General features: G+C 39.5%; 1 protein-coding gene across 8 annotated transcripts in view; it reads right to left on the bottom strand.

Moving 5' to 3' along the window:
- The window catches only part of NSD1 (nuclear receptor binding SET domain protein 1), a 163,336-nt gene that overhangs the window by 50,052 nt on the left and 87,132 nt on the right, over window positions 1-26,152 (bottom strand). For all 8 annotated transcript variants that reach the window (XM_019655575.1, XM_019655569.1, XM_019655573.1 and 5 more), the window contains 6 exons: window positions 23,524-23,696; window positions 18,254-20,819; window positions 13,433-13,557; window positions 10,352-10,622; window positions 8,909-9,018; window positions 1,990-2,065 (listed from right to left, as the gene is read on the bottom strand). In XM_019655575.1, the coding sequence (XP_019511120.1) occupies window positions 1,990-2,065; window positions 8,909-9,018; window positions 10,352-10,622; window positions 13,433-13,557; window positions 18,254-20,819; window positions 23,524-23,696 (3,321 nt within the window). The remainder of the gene's footprint in view (window positions 1-1,989; window positions 2,066-8,908; window positions 9,019-10,351; window positions 10,623-13,432; window positions 13,558-18,253; window positions 20,820-23,523; window positions 23,697-26,152) is intronic.

Below are 26,152 nucleotides of genomic sequence, written 5' to 3'. Positions count from 1 at the left end.
AATTCTTTAACTGTTTAGATGAGGAAAACAGGCAGAGAAGAAAAGAGACTTATTCATGACTATGTAACTAGTTGTGGAAATAGCTACATATGTATTAAGTTCTGCCTTATACAGATTAATTAGTAAATGTATAGGTAGGTTATTAAAGCAATTTCATTTTACATGGTTGAAATGAAAGACTTCCCAGTTCCTCAAAGGACTTTAATATCCTATAGATAGGGAGAAAAATGCATTTACTAATTAGACAAAGATACTAAAACCTGAGCTACAAAATTAAAGACAGTAAATTATATCACTATACGATTTAAGGATTAAGATGCAATGTTGAAATATATAAGATTTGGCTTAGAGGAAGGGGAAAAAGACCCCCTCTCCCCCGCTCAATATATTTAGTGGCTTAAAGGATATTCATGCAATGTTACTATAACCTTGAACATCCAACAATATAAAATGAATGCATGGTTGAATCTGGCATATTTCGAAAATGAAATTCCAGTCTCTCATTTTCTATTATACATATTTCAACTCTTTGTTTTAGAAACATAAAGAGGAATCTAAAGAGATATTTCATAAAATGTTCCAAGAAAATGAGGCTAAGTATCAACATGAAGACTGGACTTCGAATAATTGCCTTTTGGACTGTCTGATGGAGAAGCTCTGCTATCAAAGCTGTTGATAGCCTATGACTAAAGAAAGAGTTAATACAATGGCAGAATAAAGGTTCAAAGTTCTCACAAGCTGAAATATTCAGATGAAATATACGAAGGATAAAGTGCAGGGTGTAGGTTTTACAAAAAACTGAAGTACAAGGGATAGGAAAATAGCTGTTACTATTTTGAAAGCATTTTTTTTTAAGCAAGCAAGCAAATTGATGAACCTAAGGAATTATAATCATGCACAAGGTTAAAATAAGCTAACATATTGCTAGATTTACTTGCTAGAAAACTTAATAATCATCAGTTACATTTGAAGAATTGTGCATCGAAGACCAAATGAAATATAATCATCCCATGATACCCTTTGCTGATAGATCACAACTGATGCAGTGGGCTAAAATCTGGGCTAGTATCTCAGGAATGACAGTAATCAACAACTGACATTGGCAGACAAATAATTAAAGTGATAGAAAGAACTGGCATGGAGAAAATCTGGGGTAGATAACAAAACAACAGTGTGGCAGCGAATTTGATCAAGTTCTGGATTAATAGTTCCCCAATACTGCTACCTCTTTCAGGTTCATGTTTCTTCTATAAAATAGGGATAAGATAATATGGATAATATCCTAACTCTTTGTAATGCTTTAGATTGATTAGAGGTAACAGTCCTATGCAAAGGACCTGGTAGAGTAAACGCTCAAACTACAATTATTATATCCATTACTGGGTGAAGGGCTGCCCATTTCTCCTGTGGGCTGAACCAAGATCACCACACAGAAGTTCCAGGTGTCAGATTTCGATTTAATCTAAAAGATTTCCAAGCCCTTAAGAAGCAAACACAATGGACTAGGCTCAAATGTAAGTTCTCTTTTTCAAGCATATGTTCACTGACCAAAGGTCATAGATGGGATAAAAGAAATGAAGACTACTTATGAAAGACTGGCTTAGGTGATTTATAATTTCCCTTTCAACTCAGGTTCCTTATTTTCTGTCCTACAGAAACAAAAACTGAATCAAAACCAAGAAAGTAATGATGTAGTCTGGAGAATTATCTAAAAAGAAAAGTAAGGAGCTGATTCTTCTGTATTGTTCCTAATATTTCCTTACTCTAATATAATTCTAATTCCATTTAACTAATTTCAGAATAAAGCTGAAAAAGCTGATATAATTTTCTAGAGTTATGTGTAGTTTGAGGAAGCACATTTTGGGCAAACAAGTCTTAGAACTTACAACCTCATTGGCCTTCCTTACCTATGTATCAACTTCTTTAGTTAACTGACATAGTGCTTCGCTTATTTTTGTGTTACATTTTTTAAATCTGAAAGATACTCACCTCTACCAAACTCCTTAGGATGAGATGCAGCACATGATTCAGTAATTTTATTCTCTAGGCGACCAGCTTCATAACACTACAAATAAGTAAAATAGTTTATAAATAACATAGTTTACTGAGAAATAGAAAATAAAACCTTTACACTATATGCCAAAAGCTGAATTGTCTATTGCCATCGATAAAGAATCCTGGATGTCTTTTGACCATTAAAAGAATAGTATGACAATAGTAAAGGGTACAACAGAAACTTCATGGGAAAGGCATCAGATTTTTTTTTTTTTAATATTCCAAAAGATTCATGACCACCACATACTCCTCAAAAAAAAAAAAAAGGTTACACTGAGACTTCCAATACATAAAGCAGATACAGAATGCAGCTCTGACTGAAGTGGAAAGAGAAAGAGAATGGGTATATGCCCAGAGACTCATCTCAGTTCTATTCCACACCACCATGTATTTAAAATCTATCGTCTTAATATTGTATTTATAGCCATTAGATTTTATGCATATTTATTTAGTAAAAAACTCTGAATCATGGAATGTCTTTCTAATTAACATAAAGCAACATTAAAACTCAAAACAAAACACGTAAACAATTAATTCCCAACACATTTTATTTCCCTACTACTGTTTGTATGAATTAGTTCCATTCCAAGAAAATGTCTTCTCCCACAAGAATAATACTCTTCATCATGACTGTAAAACAAAATTTAATGGCCACAAAAAGTCAATATAATGGATGATTATTCTTGCTATAAAGTTCACAAAGGTTGAGAACAAAAACAAGATAAAATACAGCTGTAAGTTTCCAAATGCTCACTATATACATTAATAAATCATAAGCATATTACTTTCCTCATGTTCAGTGTGGTTCAGAACCTTACAATGTCAAATAAAATGAAGGAGTAAATGTTAGGTATCCAGTTAAATGGAACAAAAGACTAGTAGACAAACAATCTGCATAATTTAAAGAAAAATACCATCTATATTATTTAGATAACCAATTTATAGTTCATCATTTAACTCACCTAAAAGCTGTGGAGAAAAAAACAATTACAATGTTCCCAACCCTACGGTCAGAGAACAATGCAAAAAATATTCTCATTTCCGGTCAGAGAACAATGCAGAAAATATTCTCATTTCCAATCTCGTCAACTTATTTTTGTAAGTTAAAATAGATATAACAGCACCAAACAACCACAGTATATGAATAAAAATCCATCTACTCTTCTTAGAATGAAAAAGACAACAGAACTGTTTAAGTGCCTTGGAGGATGTGACTGAGATTCCCGTAACTTATTTTATACATATTCTGGTGTGGATATGTATTAAGCCAGTGCACCTTTAAGTTACCATTACCTCAACAGATTATCCCTCTTTCTCTAACCCAGTGACTGATCCATCTACAGACAGGGTGACCCATGGTGTAGTCCCAAGATGGAATTGAATCATGGCTTCAGCCTGATGACAAAATATACCTCAGACTAACCAGGACCTCAACTGTGAAGTTTACCAGGTCAGATGGAGAGACTGACTCCTAAAACAGAAAAAAAGATCACTCTCTGTAGAGTCTGATTCTAGCCATCATCAATAATCCTGGTTTCCTTTGTTCTAATGCCAAATCTAATGCCCACTTTCCTACCAAAAAAGCTAAAACTCAACAGTGAGTGATTAATTGTATCTAATCCTTAACAAGAGGCCAAAAATATGAGAGATAAGAGAGAAAGTTACACTAAGTCCCTAACTTATGAACGAATTCCGTTCTGGGAGAACGTGTGTAAGTCGGATTCGTTCCTAAGTCGGATTTGTTCCTAAGTTCAACAAAGTGAGTCTTATACACCTTTGACATAAATATACAATGTAAAGCCAATGGTTGAACGATTCATGTTATAAGAATGAGCAATGTCTACCATCTTTTTGCCTCGATCCAAATTCTCAATTATTTTCACTTTTGTTTCCATGGTTATTGCTTTGCACTTCCTAGCAGTCCCCTCCACATCACCACTGCTTTTCTTCTTGCTTCCAGACATCCTGGGCTCTGATTGAGCACTGTACTACTGTACACTATCGCACTATACAGTAAGCACACAGCAGCACAACTGTGACAATGTACGGCAGACACGCGAGCTACTTCCGTGGTTTGTTCACATCTGCGAATGTTCGTAAGTCGGGGACTTACTGTATATAGATATCAGAGACTTTTAACAAATGATGCTAAAAAATTGGATGTCTATGTGTGTGTAGGGGAGGAAATCACTTCAAAACTCTGTCTCAGGGCGGCTGGTTAGAGTACAGGCTCATAACACCAAGGTTGCTGGTTTGATCCCCACATGGGCCGCTGAGTTGCGCCCTCCACAACTAGATTAAAAAACAACTAATTGACTTGAAGCTGATGGGTCCTCGAAAAACACACTGTTCCCCAATTGAAAAACAAAACAAAACAACCTCTATCTCAAAAAATGAAGATGGAACAAAGACATGTACATAAAATCCAGAATAAAACGGCTAAAAGAAAACACATGAAGAACACGTTTCTGTCAAAACACCTTTCTATCAATGGGATAGGCAAAGATTTCTTGTTAAATGTTAATCATAAAAGAAAACCATTACATTAAAAAATGTCTTCTCATGAAAGACAACTCAGAAAATGGAACAGGCAAGCCTCAGACTGTGAAAAAATACTTACAGTACATATATTTGACAATAGACTTGTATCCCAAATATTAAACATACTCCTAAAAAACAACAAGGGGTGTGTGTGTGTGGGGGGGAGAGGGATTAAAGAATAAAAAAAAACAAACAAACATGGGCTGGACGACTGGCGCATTGGTTAGGAGTTGGCTTGGGATGCCAGCTCTGAGCAGGAGGGCCCCGGTTTGGATCCCACATTGAGGGCCAGTGACACTGCCCTCTACAGCTAAGATGGTGAACAACAGCTCGACCTGGAGCTGGACTGCCATGAGTCCCCGGCGACAGCGTAGGCTGCAGTGGGGCTGGTGAGCAGTGGGGGTGAGCTTTCGCGAGCCACCGTGAGCGGCCGTCCAATGACCGGCAAGTGACTACTTCACCCAGAAAGAGTGCATGGGCCAGTGAAGTGCTGTCCTCCACAACTAGACTGAAGAAGAAAAGGACAGCAACTTGTCTGTTCCCCTTCCCTGATTCCCAAATAAAATCTTTAAAACAAAAAAACCCCACAAAAAATATGAATAGTCCAACCAAAACAGTCAAGCATACTTGACAAAGATATAGGAATGGCACATACTAAGGAGCTCAACATCATTAATTTAGGGAAATACAAATAAAAACCATAGTGAGATATTATTTTATATCCACCAGGATGGCTAAATTTAAAATGATTTGACAAACCAAATGCTAGTAAAGATGTGGAGTAACTGGAACTCGCATATACTGCTGGTGTGAGTGTGTAGTTGTATAACCACTTTGAGAACTGTAAGGCAGTTTCTTTAAAAGGTAAGCACGCATGAGCCAGCATCCTACTCCTAAGTATTTACACCAAGAGAAGTGAAAATATTTATCCACAAAAAGAGAGAATATTCACACCAGCCTTATGCTTAATAGCCCCAAAATGAAAAACTCAAATGCACAGCAACAGGAGAAAAAATAAGCAAACTGTACTTGGAATACTACTCAGCAATGTAAGGGAATGAATATTAGCATCCTGTGGGTGTATCTCAAAAAACATGCTGAATAAAAGGAAATAAGCCAGATTTACAAAAACGAAACAATATATATGACATTCAAGAACAAGCAAAATTGGGCCGGCCAAGTGGCGTGATGGTTAAGAACTGGATTGGGACGCCAGAGGGCCCCGGTTCGGATCCCACATATGAGGGCCAGTGACACTGCCCTGCACAGCTAAGATGCTGAACAACAGCTCAACCTGGAGCTGGGCTGCCGTGAGTCACCGGCGTAGGCTGCAGCCCCTGCGGCAGTGGGTTGCCATGGGCTACCATGTGCAGCCAGCAGCCAGCGTGAGCGGCCAGCAGCCGCAGTGAGCGGCCGTCCAGAAGCCGGCGACTGATCTGCCTCGCCCGGGAAGAGCACAATGATGGTGCCAACTTGGGCCAGTGAAGCAACGTCCTCCACAACTAGACTGAAGAACAAAACGACAGCAACTTGTCTGTTCCCCTTCCCCCAATTCCCCAGCACTGTTCCCATCCCCCCAATTCCGCAATAAAAAATCTTTAAAAAAAAAAAAAGAACAAGCAAAATTAATCCATGGTGACAGAAGAAAGCATTACCTCTGGAAAAGATGAAAATGGGGAGCTGAATGAAAAGGATACGAGAGAAGTTTCAGGGGTGATGGACATAGAGCATACACCTAGTTTGGGTGGTACTTACATGGTATATACAATTGTCTAGGTATACCTTACTTGGTATATACAATTGTCTAGAGCCATCACACAGAACAATTAAGATCTATGTATTTTATTGGTATAAATAATATCTCAAAAAAAAAAAAAGAGAGAGAGAGAGGAGTTCTGGGATATATTACCCTACATAAATTAAGTATATAAACTAAAACATGCTTTTTGTCCCCTTAGGAAAAAAATAACCCTCAAACAGCACAAGTCACATTTTAGGTTAGAAAACTACATCTGACTGAACTAGATTATATTATTCAAATTAACACTATTTTTTAAGTAATCAAGTCTCAAAACCTTTGAGGATTCATCCTTCATCATTCACTAATATACGTCAATCATATCTCAATGAAATGGGGTCGGGGTGATCATTCACTTAACTGACACAGAATTCTTACTTTCTTTGAAATTAGTCATCACCTCACCTCTGGCAGTACCACCACAGCCTTCCATGACTCACCTTGTATGACACTACTAAATTTATCATCTGAATGCAAATGTCACTTCCATGCTCAAAATATTCAACTGAATTCCAGTTTCCCTGGCCCTTCCCATCTACTTCTTCCAACAATCTTGCAAGTGGCTAAGATTTGAATAAGACAAAGCCAGGAGCGAAAACACTGCAGAAGGAGATTATCAGAGCCTTACTACAGTGTAAGGTACAATGAGAGGATGGTGAGTTGGAGACATGATATTGTCACTGAAGGTTGTAAAAACTGCAGAGAAAGTTCGGAAGGCAGGAGATGAGCCTAAGAATAATTGAAAAGTCCATGTCATACAAGACTGCTTTGAGAAAAATAAAAGAATTAAAGGATATAATGCAGTTTTTAAAATATGGTGTAAAAACACAAATTAAAATTCATATTTACATGCTAATCCAGATGGGTGAATATATAACAAAAACAAAAACTAGAAGCCTTTAATGCAGATTTTAAAAAAGGAGTTTGTGGGCCAGCCGAATGGCTCAGTTGGTTAAGAGTTAGCTTAAGAGCGCGAGCTCTGAGCAACAGGGCCATGGGTTCGACTCCCACCTGGGCCAGTGACGCTGCACCTGAGCTGAGCAGCCGCTGAGCTGCCAAGAGGTGGCAGGATGGCTCAGCTGGTGAGAGCACATGCTCCTAACAACAAGACTGCCTGTTTGATGGTGGGCTATGCCAGCCTGCAACTAAGACTGAACTGGGCACTTTGAGCTGAGCTGCTACCCAGATGGTTCAGTGAATAGAGCATGGGCTCTTAACAACAAGGCTGCCGAATTCGACTCCCACATGGGATGGTGGTTATGGCCACCCACAACTAAGATTGAACACAGCACCTTGAGCTCAGAGGCCATGAGCCGCCGACAGGCAGCCAGATGGCGACTGGCACCCTCCATAACTAAGACTCAAGAACAACAACTTGGCTGGCCCCCCTCCCCAATTCTCTAACACTATTCCCCTCCCCCAATTCCCCAATTTAAAAAATGATATAAAAAACAAAAAAATTTAAAAAGGAGTTTACTATAGCTAAGGAAAGAAGTCTAAAAACCTCAAGTTATTTGTGATTTCATTACAATTTGCATTTTCTTTTTTTTTTTTAAAGATTTTATTGGAGAATTGGAGAAGGGGAACAGTTAGGGAACTGGGGAAGGGAAACAGCCAAGTTGTTGTCCTTCAATCTTAGTTGTGGAGGGCGCAGCTAGCTCAGCTCCAAGTCCTATCGCCATCCGGCCACCTGGCGGCAGCTTGTGGTCACTCAACTTAAGGTTCTGTGTTCAGTCTTAGTTGCAGGTGGGTGTAGCCCACCATCTCATGCAGGAGTCCAACAGGCAACCGTGTTGTTAGGAGCATGTGCTCTCACCAGCTGAACCATCCTGCCACCTCTTGGCAGCTCAGCTCGGGTGCAGCTCACTGACTGGCCCATGTGGGAATCGAACCAGTGACCCTGTTGCTCAGAGCTCATGTTCTTAACCAACTGAGAGTCACTCAGCCAGCCCCTGCATTTTTTCTTTAAAGAAAAAAAATTCTAATAGGAAATCTATGCATCCTACAACTGAAATTCTAATATTTACCCTGAGTTACTCCTTACACATATGGGCCACAAGATGTTTCCTAAGGAATCAATATCCAGCTGTTTCTCCATTCTAGAGTTACAAAATTATTTCCTATTTCCATCTACTATTTAATGATGCTTTCTTGACTAATGAAAATCAAATCTGCAAACTCAAAAACTTAAGTTCAAATGTTTCTGCCTGGATTATAGATGAGCTGGGTCTTTCCTGAGGTGTTATGCAGACGGCAATGGGAGATGAGTTGGATAGTGGCTTGTAGAAACAGAAGTGAAGTAGAAATCAGGTAAGAGGTTTTGAGCCCAGAAAAGAAATAACACAAACTTTATTCAATCTTAAGAGCTTTTTCTCATTTTCATTTGAAGAGAAAATCTAAAACCAAATGATACACATGTCCACACAAATGCAAAACAGCCCTTAATATAGGAACTCTCAAACCAACCAAGTATATGTTGACATTCTGTCATTTGAATTGACTAAAATAACATACCTTTTTAGAAAGGCCAAGATCCCCTTTCTTTGGCATAAATCCAGGGTCTAAATCATTTGATTCAAGAAGTTTCTTAGTTGGTTTTCTCTGACGCTTACTTTCATAATTTCCTGAAAGTGCACGTATCTTTTCATTAGATGATTTAGAAACTGGGCACAAGCTAATTTTCAAATATCTATGTACCATGCAAAAATAAGTCACCACATTTTTTAATGTTTTTCTCATCATCGTGTGAGAAGGGACAGAGTAGAAATCCATTTATTCTAAAATACTGGTTGACATAAAACAAAACAAAAAAGTAGTTCTCAATAGAGACATAAGCTAATGTGAGGATTTGTGTGTGTAGCGAGTGACAGTGAGAGTGAGAGAGAGCGCGAGAGAGCACGCCCAAGAGAGAGAGAGAGAGAGAGAGAGAGAGAGAGAGATTGATTGATTGATTGATTGTGAGAGAGACAAAAGAACTAAGGGAGAAATCAAAAGGGCAGAACTGCCCTTATAGCAATGCATTGGTGGTAAGGACAAAAGGAAAAGTGAGGTAGGTGAAGCAGAGCCTGAATGCTGGCTGGGTATAAATGGACCAGGATCAGAATTTTTGTTCTGCTTCTAAACAAATAAAAGACATTTATTTACTTTATAGGACTGCTTTTAAAAATTATATAAAAGAGCCTAACAGAGGTGGGCACATAATAGATAATGAAATAGTAACTATCTTTATTATTCTATTTAAAGTCATTTTGATTCTGCTTTACTTGATTAAACATAATTGGGATACTTTTTCTTTTTTTAAGGAGTAACATAACAAGGTGTCGTTGATCAAGCTATTGACAAATTTTTTTCTTGGGTGACTACAATATTCAATAGTCAGAAGATGAATTAGCGACAGTATGTTTATATCCAATTCTCAACCAGGTGACATGTATATAAAGAATCACAAAGTAAAAAGCAATTGGTAATTCACTTCAAGGGAATATTTACACTTAGCTTACTATGTGTCAGGTAAATTACATTATACATTATTACATTATGATCTCTATTTTATACATGAAGAAATAAGTTCAGAGGTTAAACAACTTGCCAAGTAACATAGGATTGATGGAGCCAGTATCTGAAGTGTAAGTTTCATATACTTACTCCGTAGTGTGCAGTGCCCCTCCCAAAAACCCTGTTATCCTGGGTGTCACTTCCAGCGGTGGTTGATAACATTCATGAACAGGAACAATGGAGTAAGGAGAGTAATTTTAAAAAATATGTCTTCGTAACAGTGTACCACCAATTTATGGTCAGTAACTATATATCCATTTAGCCAGCATTTTAGGGATTTCTCAGGATAAAAGTGGGTAGTTTGTTGTAGAGATGCTACTGGCTTTCCACCAAAACATACTAAAATCTCCTGCTTCCTCTAATTATATCCACTTACATACTGAGACCCCATCCCCATCTTACCTGGTGTTTTAACTAGCAATTCCTCAGACTCAAGGGGAGGCCGTGGAGAGACTTCCAGAGCCACAGGCACAGACAAGGTCAGCTGTGGCAACTCGGCATGTCCACCTCCAAGTTCTGACTGAGCCAAGGGCCCTTCCAAAAATGGAGCCTCCCTTTCAAGAACTGGAGGCTCTTCTTTTGTTGAAATCAAAGAATTCTCATCCACCTGTTTGTTCTGAGCATTAGAACGACTTCGCGCTAAAAGGTTTTCCTCTTCACAACGGGAACTTACCTAAGAGCAAAAAATAAAAATAGGATCTATAGGCCAAAGTTGTTATTTGAGTGTCAAAAAGAATAATGCACTTAAAAAAAAATGAAATTCTGACACATGCTACATCAGAGATGAACCTTGAAGACATTAAGCTAAGTGAAATAAGCTAGTCACAGAAGAATAAATATTTGTATGATTCCACTTAAATGAGGTACCTGGAATAGTAAAATTCAGAGACAGAAAATAGGATGGTGGGTACCAGGAGCTGGGGGGAATGGGTAAATAGTAAGTTTTTTTAAATAGGTAGTTTCAGTTTGAGAACATGAAAAAGTTCTGATGATGATGAATGGTGGTGATGGTTGGCAAAACAATGTGAATGTGCTTTAAGCCGCAGAACTGTACACTTAAAAATGGTTAAAACTGTAAATTTTATGTTATACAGTAGTCACCCCTTATCGGCAGGGGATATGTTCCAAGACCCACAGTGGGTGCTTGAAACCCTGAATAGTACTGAACCCTATATATACTATGCTTTTTCTTATAATACATACCTATGATAAAGTTTAATTTAGAAATTAAGCACAGGAAGAGATTAATAATGAATTAATAATAAAGAACAATTATAACAATATACTGTAATAAAAGTTATATGAATGTGGCCTCTCTCTCTCTCAAAATATCTTATTGTACTGTACTTACCCTTCTTCTTGTGATGATATGAGATGATAAAATGCCAAACCTATTCCTGAGTCTGTATAACCATCCCTTACTTTGTAGTAAATAGCTTGGTGTCAGTCATTTCAGGGGATCCCTTGCTGAAGTCTTCGTATAGGCTCAATGTTTTCTGGTGCAACACGTTGTCATCAATCAGAACATGTTTTCTGCTCATGTCTTCCACCCACAGATTTAGTGCCTTTTCCATCTTAACGCACTTATCATGTACTGTGGCCGTAACTTTTGCATGAGATCCAACACCAAAACTAACACGAATTTCTTTTTCCTTCTTCACGATTTCATGGATAGAAGATCTGTTCTTACTGTAGATCTTAGCAACCTTAGCATAAGATTTTTTCTCTTCCCTTATTAAGTCGAGTCCTTTTACCTTTTCACTTATAGGAAGCACTTTAAGGCTTCTATTTGGTATATCCGAACTGCCAGCATCACTACTCTTGCATTTTGGAGTCATTATTAAATAAAACAAGGGTGACCTGAACACAAGCACTGGACAAAAGGATGATTCACATCCCAGGAGGGACAGAACTGGATGGCATGAGATTTCATTATGCTACTCAGGACAGTGCCCAAAACTTATGAATTGCTTATTTCTGAAATTTTCTATTTTATATCTTCTGACCACAGGTAATTGAAACTGCAGAACTGGGGGGACTACTGTATATATTTTACTGTAATTTTTTAAAAAGGGGAAAAAATGCAGTTGATTGAGATACACTGAAGCTATAAAAATTCATTAAGGCGATAGTGATAATCCAAGAAAACAAAGAAAAAAAAAAAGATTCCCTAATATGTCACCAATTAAAGCAGCTAATAATGAACTCCTAATGTTAAGTTGGTGAATAAATGGGAAAGAAGCAAGGACTTATCCTGCCTTTCATGTATTTCTGGACAATGAAAGGGTTCAGTTTATGCGCAAGATTGCCAGCTAATAAAAATAGAAGAAATAATAAAATATAAAAGTCTTCATTTTGTAGCTCCTAATGAAATTCTTGATCTAGGCAAGGATCTTCAAGTGATCATTTAAAAAGCCATCAGGGAAATGGCTGATGGGGAACAGGACATTCTTTTGGAGCCAAAGAAATTACACACGTACTGCTTCTTGATCAAAAGGGGCAAAACAGCTTAAAAGAGAAGAATTAGTCAGTCATGGCTGTAAACAATTGGATGTTAAATGCCTTCTGATGTCATGCAAAATGACACAATATCACCTACGATGTAATTGAGCTAAAAATGTTTAACTTGACTTTATCAAATTGTTATTTTTAACTTCCACATAACAGGGGGAACATAGAGGATAGAGAAACAAGCTTAGTGACACCTGTTAAGAAGCATTCACAAACACTGGGATTAAAAAGTGAATAATCCAAATGTGTTACTCACACTGCTTAGATAGATAGGGTCATGAAAAAAGGAACTTTTCTGGATTTAGAGAGATTTAAGAAACATAACAACCAGATACAATGTTTAGTCCTAGACTGGATCCTGATTTGGGTAAACCAAATCAAAAGGTTACGGGACAATCGGGGAAATCTGAATATGGATTTGTTATTAGATAAATTGATCTTAGTAGATATAATGTTAAAATTGGCTATAAAGGAAAATGTTCTATTTTTAGAGGTGCACATTATTTAGAAGTGATAGGTCAAAATGTCTAATTTACTTAAAAATACTTCAATTTCAAGATACTGAATTTAAAAATAAAGCAAATGAGATGTAACATTTATTTTAAAAATTAGGATCATACTACATATTTTTATATCCTCTTTTTTACCAAACATTTTACCATAATACTCGTAAATCACTAAATACACTTTGAAAGCAAAGGGGGAAGTGTGTGCGCGCGCGCGCGCACACACACACACACACACACACACACACACACACACACACACACACAGTACAAAAATTCATTTATACAGTTCCTGTATTAACTAGTATATGCTAAGTACTGTGCCAGAAACTGGAGGCAAAAAACTGAAAAAAATAAGATCCCAGTTAAACAAATTATTGTCCCATGAAGACAAAATATGATATTGAGGCAAAATTGCAGCATCCTAAAATGACTAATGGAAGACTGTTGAAACGTTGGAACATACCTTGTGCACCTGTTCCTGTACCTTCTTTTGTTTTTTCTTAGGAGCAAATATCTGATCATATTCTTCAGTATATTCAAGAAGCCACTTGCTTGGCTTCCTAAGGCGTTTCTTCTCTGACCGCACAGCTAAAAGAGCAGAAGCAAGTTCAGTATTAACTAAAAAGTTAAGAGGAAAACCCATTATTTTCATGCAGCCATCTCTGCACTCCCAAAGGTACAGAGATGGGAAACTCTCAAAACAGTCTGGCTTAAGCTCCAAGAGACTAAAAATGATTTGCTATGGTTTATCATATGGAAAAGGTAGGAAAGAAGAGGGAGGCTTTTGTTGCTCTATAGATAGACAGACAGACACACACACACACATACCTATCTGATCTTACAGAAAAGATTAAATTGAAACTAGTGTCCTACAGTGACTGATACAGCTAACATTACCAAATAGATTATACATGAGGTAAATTCATAAAATACACCATGAATTATTTTAAATAACATCTCTGGATTATGAAGAATATTGAACAGATATTCAGAGAGAGTATTTCCCTAATTAGTATTACCACATGGATTTCAAAAGCATTTTACACACACTTCATATCACAGTTGCAGTGAATTTCACATTAGAAAACAAATATTTCTAAACAGAATCATCAAAAATATATAATTAATTACATGCATACCATTACCTAATGTTGTAAAAAATGTACACCATGTATGTCAAAGACAGAAAATAAGATAAAAATATAGAATTTTGGGTATTTGCTTTAAAAAAAACTCTTGTTTTGCAGTCAAAATATCAAAGTATCATACCATTTCTTTAAATCAATAGTGAAACAAGAATCTATTATAATTTCCCTATAAAACTTTAATATACTTAACATGATCTAGTCATTATACTATATATATACTATAAGCTCTTTGGGAGCAGAAGGTAATGCCTAAAGAATGCAGGATACAGTCTACTCAAGAAGCAACAGGCATTTCATGATATAATGATTTCAGAGTAAGCTATTCCTGCCTCAGTTGAAAGCGGCAATGCAGACATTCTCTCAATAAAAGGAACGCAAAAGTTTAGACCAAAAAGTAAAGGTCACTGGCAACGTTGGCAAAGGCGCCTACTCCTTAAACAGTAGACATGGAAACAAGCCATAAAACCTTCACTGGGACAAGATGTAGAAAATAATTTCTTTACACTCATTCGAAATGCTATAATTTCATAGTAAATAGCAGTAATATGCAATTTCGTTTATTTAAAGTTAGTATAAAAGGAGTTGAAAATTTATGTCCATACAAAAACTTGCACATGGATTCTTGTAGCAGCTTTATTCTTCATTGTCAACAATCAAGAGGTAAGTAAATGGATAAACTGTGGTATATCCAGACAATGGAATATGACTTAGCACTAAAAAAAAAAAAAAAAAAAGAGCCATGGGCTGGCCGAGTGGTGCGATGGTTAAGAACTGGCTTGGGACGCCAGAGGGCCCCGGTTCGGATCCCACATATGAGGACCAGTGACACTGCCCTCTACAGCTAAGATGCTGAACAACAGCTCAACCTGGAGCTGGGCTGCTGTGAGTCGCTGGTGACGGCATAGGCTGCAGCCCCTGTGGCAGTGGGTTGCCATGGGCTACCGTATGTAGCCAGCAGCCAGCATGAGCGGCTAGCAGCCGCAGTGAGCGGCCATCCAGAAGCCGACGACTGATCTGCCTCGCCCGGGAAGAGCGCAATGATGGTGCCAACTTGGGCCAGTGAAGCAACGTCCTCCACAACTAGATTGAAGAACAAAAGGAGAGCAACTTGTCTGTTCTCCTTACCCGATTCCCCAACGCTGTTCCCCTCCCCCAATTCCCCAATAAAATCTTAAAAAAAAAAAATCTTAAAATTCAATGATTAGGGCCGGCCGAGTGGCTCAGTTGGTTAAGAGCTCGCTCAAGAGTTTGAGCTCTGAGCAACAGCAGTTCGATGCCCATCCCGAGCTGAGCTGCCGCTAAGCTGCCAATAGGTAGCAGGATGGCTCAGCTTAAAAAAAAAAAAAAATTTTTTTTTCAATGATTAAAATGGAAATAATTCAAATATATATCAATTGATGAAAGAATAAAATATTTTTTCATACAATATTATTTGGCATTAAAACAACTCAAAGCAAACGTGACAAAAGCAAGATGGCAGAATAGAAAATCCTCACACTATTTCTTTCATAGAGACTCCAAATTAACAATGTATTCATTCATGAGCACTCTAGAAACCAGTTAAGAAGTTGCAGTACCCCAGGCAAGTGCAAAGCCAAGAACAGCAGCACTGAAATGGGTTTAAGCACCAATTCACTTTATCTGAGATTGCCACTCCCAAAGCAAGCTCACCTGACCTCCCTCCCCCTCATGGCTCCAGGGAGAGAGGAGGGAGGTGGTACACCTGGTACACCAATCCAGGTTTTTGTAGGATTGTCGAGAGACCAGTTTCTGTCTAAACAGACCGGAAGCACTAACAGAACCCGCATAGTTTGGAGTCCTGGGGGCCGCGCGAAGAACAAGGGAGAGAGTGGGTAACATTCTGTGAAATCAGAGGGCCTGCAATGAGGCCAACAGAGGCCAGCATGGTTTAGTAAGATCAGAAGGCAATGAATTCATGGATTCTCTCTACAAAGGGAGGGGAAAGAGTGGAGCAAGCATTTGGCAATTAGGTTTCTGGAGAATTGCCCAAGGGACTAGTATCTGTCTCACTGCTTCGGGGAACTGATGGGGAGCCAGCATGCTTTGGATACCTGGCATCCACGGACAATGAAAGAGTGGGGAACCCTGTTGCAGTAACACCAGTGAACCTGTATGTAGCACTGCAGAAAGACACTAGAGGGAGCAAGAGATTACAAGCTCCTGAAAAAGAAATGGGCAAACCTCTTGAATTAAGGAATTATACACAGAAGCCTAGAGAGGCCCATCCTCCAAAAAAGGTTCCCAGAATCTCTAGCAGACATGATTGGTGAGTCTTCCCCTGTATGAAGCCAGTCCATAAAGACTGGGAGAAGTGATTGTTTATTCAAATGCACAAAATTCAGCCCCAAAAAAACCAGACCACAAAGTACATGAACAGGAAAACATGACCTAATCCAAGAATCAAAATAAACTCCCAGGAACCAACCACAAAGTAACAGAGATCTATGAATTATCAGAGAAAGAATTCAAATAATTGTCTTAAAGAAGCTCAGTGATTTACAAGAAAACACAGATAAGTAAAAGAAATCAGAAAAAAAATAATATGATGGGCCGGCCGAGTGGCTCAGTTGGTTAAGAGCTTGATCAAGAGTGCGAGCTCTGAGCAACAGGGTCGCTGGTTCGATTCCCACATTGGCAAGTGAGCTGCGCCCGAGCTGAGCTGCTGCTGAGCTGCCAACAGGTGGCAGGATGGCTCAGCTGGTGAGAGCACGTGCTCCTCACAACAAGTTTGCCTGTTCAAGATGGTGGGCTATGCCCACCTGCAACTACGACTGAACTCGGCACCTTGAGCTGAGCTACTGCCTGGGTGGCCCAGTGGATAGGGCGTGCACTCCTAACAACAAGGCTGCCGGGTTCGACTCCCCCATGGGATGGTGGCTACGTCCACTCGCAACTAACTGAACACAGCACCTTGAGCTGAGCGGCGCAACTGGACTTGGAGCTGAACTAGCTGCGCCCACCACAATCAAAATTAAAGGACAACAACTTGGCTGGTCCCCTCCCCAAATTCCCCAACCCTGTTCCCCTCCCCAAATTCCCCAATAAAATCTTTAAAAAAAAGAAAGAAAAAAGTCAGTTTTATCCTCAATAAATACAATGTATTTATTAATATTTTGAAATGAAAGACTTCTGTTTTCTTTCGTTGCTCACTAAGGCAGGATACCTAGTACTTCATTCTCAAAACTTATTCCAGAAGTGATGTAAGACATCTAGGGCCTTCACACAAGTACTACAGAACAGTTCCATTTTTTTCAAAAGCATGTGTCCCCTCTGTCTACATAACAGGTTGATTTTCCTTAAGTTGTGGTCAAAGAAAGCATAATATTCAATAAAATCTATTTGCTTTCTGTAAACAACTGGCTCAGAGTCTCTCAATTACCTACAATACCAGATTGAATCCCAAAAAGTTTATGGATTTAAAAAGGTAGGAAAACCAACAAAATGTTATTGAAAACTACTGAAAGCAAAAGGGATAAAAAATGAGCTTCTGATGACAATTTCTGAAAGTATATAGAAAACTGGTCCTCAAAATTCAGACCCTTCTGCATAAAGCTGTTTCTTCAAGTCATAATCCCTCCCTCCCGATTTACACTAAGCCCTTTCATTAAAACAGACCAACTTGGGCTGTCTGAGTGGCACATTGGTTAAGAGCTGGCTAAGGATGCCAGAGGGCCCCGGTTCGGATCCCACATGAGGGCCAGTGACACTGCCCTCTACAGCTAAGATGCTGAACAACAGATCAACCTGGAGCTGGGCTGCCGAGAGTTGCTGGCAATGGCATAGGCTGCAGCCCCTGCTGCAGTGGGTTGCCATAAGCTGCCGTGTGTAGCCAGCAGCCAGCATGAGCGGCCGTCCAGAAGCCGGCGACTGATCTGCCTCACCCGGGAAGAGCGCAATGATGGTGCCAACTTGGGCCAGTGAAGCAACGTCCTCCACAACTAGACTGAAGAACAAAAGGACAGCAACTTGTCTGTTCCCCTTCCCCCCATTCCCCAATCTGTTCCCATCCCTCCAATTCCCCAATAAAAATCTTTAACAAAAAAAACCAGACCAACTTCAGAGGTGGTGGTTACAACTTCCTCTAATCCCTTTCTATGGCAGTCAGGAATCCTTACCTGGTTCAGGAAGCTCAGGCTGGGGAGTCAAACTGGGAATTCCTGGCTCCTTTTCCATCTCCTCCATGCTGGCACTGGATTTATCACAAACATTCAACCGTGGCCCAACAGAATCTAAGCGGCCGGCATGATTTGGATCTGTCAGCACATCCTCCAGTATGCTCATCGAAGGAGGAGGTCTATGCTCTGGGAACTCATCCCCCTTCTTCACAGGGTCAGCAGGAAGCAAGACCCCAAAGGCACCCTCAGAGTTTTCTTTCTCCCTAAATCTGTTAGTGCGCTTACGAGGTTTAGTGCGCCTTTGGTTTAAACGCTGCCACCGCTTTTTAGGCACCACTTGATTTACACCATTAGGTTCATCATTCTCACTGTTCATTTCAGAGTCCAGCTCTGGGCCCTTTCTATTTTCAAAAGAGGGGCCTTTTTCAGGAATTTTATCAGGGTCAGACTGGTTGACTTTGTTGTCAAAATGAACATCGGAAAAACGTGCACTGTCTTCATTTGTTAAAGGGCCCATTAATTGAAGGTGTTCTTCTTTACCAGAGTTTTCTGCACCACCTCTCAAAAAGCCATTCTCTGAAACACCACTCTCTGCCTGCAGTGCAGCCTCCGGAGTCACAGCTGGAAGCCGGTTCACTTTTCTTTTGCGCTCTGTCTTTAAGGCTTTACGGTTCACTGTGTTCTTTGCCATTTGGCCTGAAAAACCATCTCGCAATTTGGATGATGGCTTTGATCGCCCACAGTTGCGCCTAGTAACACAGTTTGAACGACTTTTGCCAGAAGCAGGGAGGTCTCTTCTGTTGGACATTAAGCCAGGTAGGGAGGCAGACAACTCTCCAGATTGTGCAGAGTCACCCCCACTAGGGTTAGGATGGACTGGATCCTGAGTGCCATTTCCATTTTTTTCTGAATTGTGAGTGGAGCCTCCTGAAGCCAAGACCTTAGGAGTCCCTACAGAACTGCTGGTAGAACAGTCCCCAAGACTAGGACTCCGATAGGAGACCAAGTTTTGAGCACCCATTAACCGTTGCTCCTTGGTTTTACTATCGTGCATATCTTTCAACATCATTAGCAATGTACTGAATTTGTAGTCTGGTTCAATAGGTATATGATTCTGATTAGAGGCGGAAGAAAAAAGTAATGGTTTTGAGGGCTTTGATGTTCCAGAGTCACTGACATCTTCACTTAAGGATCTGTAAGAGAGTTCCTTCAACTCTGACAGAACATGTTTCACCACTGCTGTTTCTATGTCACTTGAATCCCTGGTTTTCTCATGCATATTGCTCAGTAGTTTCAGCCCATCCACTTTCCCACTTTTGGAAATGCTGGCCAAAGAAGAGCCTTTGGTATCAGAAGAACAGCATTTCAAATTGCAGTCCTCATTTGTAACTGGAGGTTCTACTACAACTGGATTTTCTTTATGTTTGTACTTTGTATTTCGGATCTTGGGCTGTTTGCTTTTCGAATGTAACAGGGCTTGATTTGTAGCCCCACCCTTTATTAGGGAGTTCTCACCAGAAATGCTGGATTGGGTGTTGAATTTTGGAGAGAGGCCATCATTTCTAAAATCCGATTGGGGTTTGCGGACAAAAGTGGACACTTTAAAATCAGAGAGATTAACCTGAGATGTCTCAGTTCCAGACTCTGCTGTCTTAGTACAATCTGTTAAGTGGTCTGTATGTGAGTTAGTAATGAGGGACTTCTGCTTTGCTTTTACCTTAGTGTTTGTGGCAGGATACCTAGCATACTTTACCTTTTCATTTTTCTGCATGGATAACATGTTCTCTGTTCTATCAAAAGCATCTGTAATTTCAAGAACACTGTTATCAGACTCTGAACTATGATCTATGGGATCCAGATCACTGCTTCCATCATCAGAAGTGGTACAGATACTAATGGAATCACTTCGTTTTTCTTCATCACCTGCTCCAATATAGCAGAGCTGAACTTTTGAACTGCACACCAGACCTCGTTGGACTTTCTTCTTCTCCCCAGAACGTTTAGAAATCAAGGCACCCTCAGACAAGCCCAGTAAAGAGTCACAATTTGAAGTCTCAAATTCTTTCTTTGCAGTGTTTTTTGCACAAGGAGAAAACAGGAAACTACCCGGGGCAGTGCTGGCCCCAGTAAGGCTGTTTGCTATCCTGGAAAGTTCATTAGAAGCCTGCTTATCAGATACGTCCCCAGAAATAAAGTTTATGCCAAGGTTCTCTGGAATCTTTCCCCTCCGTTCTTCCTTATGTGATTCGAATTGCATGAGGCCCTTTTTTACACAAGTCCTTTTTGGATTATCAGTGCTCTTTCTGGCTCGAGACTTAACACAAGGCTTTTCCTTCTCATCTGCAGAATGTTCAGAGTCAAAAGCCAGAGATTTCAAGCAGCCATTAAGCAACAGGTCATGTTCAGATTCAGGATCATTTGTACAGTCCTCAAATGGCATATCCTCCTCACTGTCCAATTTGATGGAACTGTTGACACATTTTCGGTTCTTCGGCCCTTTGGGAACATCATATTGTTCAGCAAGACCAACACTGGCTTCCCATTTACTCAAAATTTTCTGAGGAACCTTAAATTTAAAGGAGAAAAAGATTATCACTAATTGAAGAAAGGGGAAGGGACAACAGGGAGTTGATCAGTTGTTCAACTATTCAAAGTCTTCCTGCACTTCTTCAAGATACTTTTATGGGACCAGCCAGGTAGCTAGCACCCACAGCTCACCCAGAGCTTAACTAATGGGGAGTCTTCAACACTATGTTATCACTAGGATCTATCATGAGAGGAAAGATTGATCTCATAAACCCTCCAGTCTCTCTGCCTTTGTAAGCACAAAGGAGTGGACCATAACTTAAGACTACAACATTACATTACTAATCAACATCACATCACCAAATCAAGAAATAACCAGACCCTTCCGACTTACCTCTCCATACCTTAAATAAGGATTTATTTTCTGCCTTACTTATGAAGGCCAAGCACTTGCTTGGCTGCATAGAGAGAAAGCAAAAGGCTAAAGATGAATATGAAAAAAAAACAGAACAGGAGAAACAAATGGGTCAGACCTGCACTAGGAGACCTGAAATTTGAGCTTCAGGTTATCATTGGGCCCTTGGCTAATCAAGGTTCTTCTATACATGTTACATACAATCTGGATTACAACCAAGCAGTCTTCTGGGCTTAATCATACAGTCCAGAGATACCAAAACACCCTGGGTATAACTAATTACATATGCTCTTTCCTTGATTCCTCAAAGCATGAGGGTGTTGAGGCTCTGTGAAATATACCTGATTTTCCCGACCCATTTATTTCACTCCTTAGCTTCATAGAATAGGTATTAGTAAAGGTTCTCACTAACACTTAGTGTTCACAAACACTTAAATACTTGTGAAAGGGAGGTTCTGCTGAACATGTAAAAATTCAGGTTCCTAAATAAGTAGCCTCCTCTTATAAAGCAGTAAACTGACCATCTGGTTAATTTTACATACAAACACATACCCATTAATTCTCACGACTGCAACCGGAGTAAATAGATTTTCCAGAACCTGAAAACTCTAATAAACATCTCATAAAAGGGAGTTGGTTAATCTACAGAGCTAAAGGTATGACACAAAAATTCTGGCACTACCCTACCACCAATGACCAAAATATTAGAAACGATGTAGTTATAAGCTCCCTTCAACTTAATAGCAGCACATACTAGTTGTTTTACAGCATCAACCTTATAACATACTAAATATTTATAATTATTTCTAATCCACCCAACAGTTCTACAAGTAACATTATTACATTAGTTTTAGAGTTAAAGACACTGATCCTCAGAACTCAAAAATAGCAAGGACTTAATACTGACTCTAAATTATCCTAATTATAGTTATTATAGTCTAAAAGTATGTATACACAGAGAAACATGAAACAAAAACCTAAGAGGAACTATTTCCCCTTCTAGAATTGACTATGAAAGAATATTAAAAGAAATATGCCAAAATTTTACTTAACCAACACAAAACATCAGGCAAACAAACAAAAACCACCCAAAATGTTCTTCATTAAAACATAACCAGCTTTGAGGCCAGCTGAGTGGCTCAGTTGGTTAAGAGAGCAAGCTCTGAGCAACAGGGTCGCCGGTTTGATTCCCACATGGGCCAGTGAGCTGCGCCCGAGCTGAGCTGCCTCTGAGCTGCCAACAGATGGCAGGATGGCTCAGCTGGTGACAGCATGTGCTCCTAACAACAAGGTTGCCGGTTCGACTCCCGCATGGGATGGTGGCCTGCGTCCCCTGCAACTAAGAATGAACATGGCACCTTGAGCTGAGCAGTCGCAAGCTGCCCACGTGCGGCCGGATGGTGGTGGGACTTGCAGCTGAGCTAGCTGCGCCCTCCACAACCAAGATTGAAGGACAACAACTTGGCTGCTCCCCTTCCCCAGTTCCCCAACACTGTTCTCCTTCCCCAATTCCCCAACAAAATCATAAAAAAAAAAAGTTATGAAAAACTTAAAAAAAAAACACCAAAACAAACATAACCAGCTTTGAAACTGCAACCATAAGCATTAAACGACCACACCCAAAAACAAACAAAAATGTTTAAAGCTTTATCTTTCTTATTTTTAAGAGAAATGATTTAATCCAGAGAGTAAGGAGTAGAATTTTGTTTTGTTTTGTTTTGTTTTTTAGCTGAGCCATCCTGCCACCTGTTGGCAGCTAAGCTTGGGCCAGGCATCGAACCGCTGTTGCTCAGAGCTCGCACTCTTGAGCGAGCTCTTAACCAACTGAGCCACTCGGCCGGCCATAGAATTTTTTTTTTTTTTTTAGCTGAGCCATCCTGCCACCTGTTGGTAGCTCAGCGGCTGCTCAGCTCGGGCCGGGACTCGAACCGCTGTTGCTCAGAGCTCAAACTCTTGAGCGAGCTCTTAACCAACTGAGCCACTCGGCCGGTCATAGAATATTTTGTTTTGATGATCATTTTCTTCTTACATAAGATATAACCAAAGAAGATGGTTATACCACTTTATATTGTCACATCTAAGTGACGTGGCAAAAATTAGCTGAAATTTTCTCTCAAAAAAAAGAGTGTAAATATTTGGAAGGCTAGCCCCAACTTATCCCTGAAAAACAAAACAAAACAAAAAAACTTTGCTTTCTACCTATTTTCTCACAAATATCCTACTACTAAAGGAAATAACTTATACTTCAAAAATATAATACTTTTTCCTTACCTTCTCCCTGGCCACCCCCAAGAAGATCATTTGAGAGGTTTGTTGTTGTTGTTTTTACCTTATGCCTATATCCTTTTTCTTTCTGCTTCCCTCTTCTTCTAAGGACAGGTAGCTCTTCAAACTGATGTCTGCCTTCAAACATGACAATTGCTTTTCCAGCCACCCAGGCTCTCTCAGAAGGGTCTCCAAAAGCCTCCACGTAGTACTGCCGATAGGGCCTCCGGTTGGAAACTAGATAAGGATAAGAACCAGTGTCATTACTTTAATTTATCAAGATAACAACCACAACATTATTGCCAAAGAAGCCTCTGTTTACCAAATTAATTAACTCAACAAGCTAAAAAATCTGCAGAACAAGAAACTGAGGCAGGTGAGATAGAAGGAAAATTTAAACTATTCAATTAATGTGGCAAGAAAATGCTTAAAAGTTTATGAAAGACGTCAATGGTTTGGTCTGGTGATAAGCTATATATTCTAAACCAGTAAGAGGCTGATTAGGTAATCACAGAACAAATTCATGTAGCAACCAACTGCAGTTCCTTTTACCATCAGTCTATAAAGTCTTACACTCTCATTACTGGAAAATACAAAGGGCATATAATAAGCTGCAGCACCACAAATACAATAATGAACAAGAACTAACAACCACACAAACTCTAAAAACACTATGCTAAAATGTAAGAAGGAAGGAATGCTTGCTTCAACACCATGCCATGTGTAACACACTAACATTTAAGCAGTAGCTATTCCAGGCCAAGCCCTATATTAGGTGCGTGGCATGGATTCTTCTCAATAACCAACTCTAAGAAACAAGTACTATGATCCCCATTTTATAGACACAGTAAAGTCCAATAACTTCACAGAGGGCAAATTCAGAATACAACATTGGCTCTGCAGAGAAAGTGGAACTTGGTATTTAAAAAAAAATAAATAAATAAAAAAATCCCGGGCTGGCAGAATGGCTCCTTGATTAAGAGTTGGCTTGGGAGCGCTAGCTGTAAGCAGTAGGGCCGCTGGTTCGGATCCCACATGGGGCAGTGACGCTGCGCCCTCTACAGCTAAGATGGTGAACAACAGCTTGACCTGGAGCTGGGCTGCCATGGGCGGCCGTAAGCTACCGTAAATAGCTGGCAGCCGGTGTGACCTGCCATGAGCGGCCGTCCAATGGCCGGTGACCAATCTGCCTCAGCCAGGAAGAGTGCAATGATCACAATACCAACATGGGCCAGTGAAGCGACGTCCTTCACAACTAGACTGAAGAACAAAAGGACGGCAACTTGTCTGTTCACCCTTCCNAGCTGTTGTTCACCATCTTAGCTGTAGAGGGTGCAGCGTCACTGGCCCTCATGTGGGATCCGAACTGGGGCCCTGCTGCTCAGAGCTGGCGCTTCCAAACCAACTCTTAACCAACGCACCACTCAGCCAGCCCTTTTTTCAGCTGATTTCTCAAAAGAAGCTTTGCAGGCCAGAAAAGATTGGCAGAAAATACTCAAAGTGTTGAAAAGCAAGGACCTACAACCAAGATTACTCTACCCAGCAAAGCTATCATTTGGAATCAAAGGAAAGATAAAGAGCTTCCCAGACAAGAAGAAGCTGAAGGAATTCGTCACCACCAAACCAGTATTACAAGAAATGTTAAAGGCAACAAACAAGTGCTGGCAAGGATGTGGAGAAGAGGGAACCCTCATGCACTGTTGGTGGAATTGCAAACTGGTGCAGCCACTATGGAAAACAATATGGAGGATCCTTAAAAAAACTAAACATATAACTACCTAATGACCCAGCAATTCCACTCCTGGGTATTTATCCAAAGAAATCGAAAACACTAATTCAAAAAAATATATGCACTCCTATATTTATTGCAGCACCATTCACAATAGCCAAGATATGGCAACAACCAAGAAGCCCATCAATAGACGATTAGAAAACTGTGGTACATTTATACAATGTGTAAATGCGTGCGCGCCTATGCGCGCGCGCGCGCACACACACACACACACACACACACACAATGTAAAGTACAGCATGTGAAGTACAGTCAATAGTATTGTAACAGCTATATACAATATAGGAGGGGTAGTAGATGGGGGGGGAGGAGGTTATCACTTTGGAGGGTGTAAATGTCTAATTATTACATTGCTTTGTACACCTGAAGCTAATTTTTTTTAAAAAGAAATGTTAAAGGGACAAAATTTAAGAAGAAAAAAATTAAAAATATGAATTAGAAAACATCACAAAGAAAAAAATTCTCACTTATAACAACGCAAACACATAATAAAGGCAGTGAATCAATCAACACTAAACTACTACAAAGGCTAAAAAGCAAAAATAGAAAGATCATGTATAATTTATATCAGTAAATTAAGAAATACACAAACACACACAAGTGAAAAATAATAACAAAAACATAAATGTGGCAGGGGTGAGTAAAAGTGGTAGTGATTCTAGAATGTGTTTGAACTTAAGCAATCATCCATTTAAAAGAGGCTGCTATAAACATAGCTTGGTATATAAGAAGCACATGGTAACCAGAAACCAAAAATTTACAACAGAGAGATACAAGAAATAAAGAGAAAGAAATCCAAACACAATACTACAGAAAGTTATCAACATACAAAAGAGCAAGAGAATGAGGAAGAATGTAGAGAAATTCTACAAAAACAATCAGAAAACAATAAAATGGCAAT

Source organism: Hipposideros armiger, unplaced genomic scaffold (genome assembly GCF_001890085.2).
Source record: "Hipposideros armiger isolate ML-2016 unplaced genomic scaffold, ASM189008v1 scaffold_242, whole genome shotgun sequence".
In the NCBI taxonomy this organism is placed as follows: Eukaryota; Metazoa; Chordata; class Mammalia; order Chiroptera; family Hipposideridae; genus Hipposideros; species Hipposideros armiger.
The sequence above is the reverse complement of the archived record's forward strand: the minus strand, read 5'-3'. Positions and strand labels throughout refer to the sequence as shown.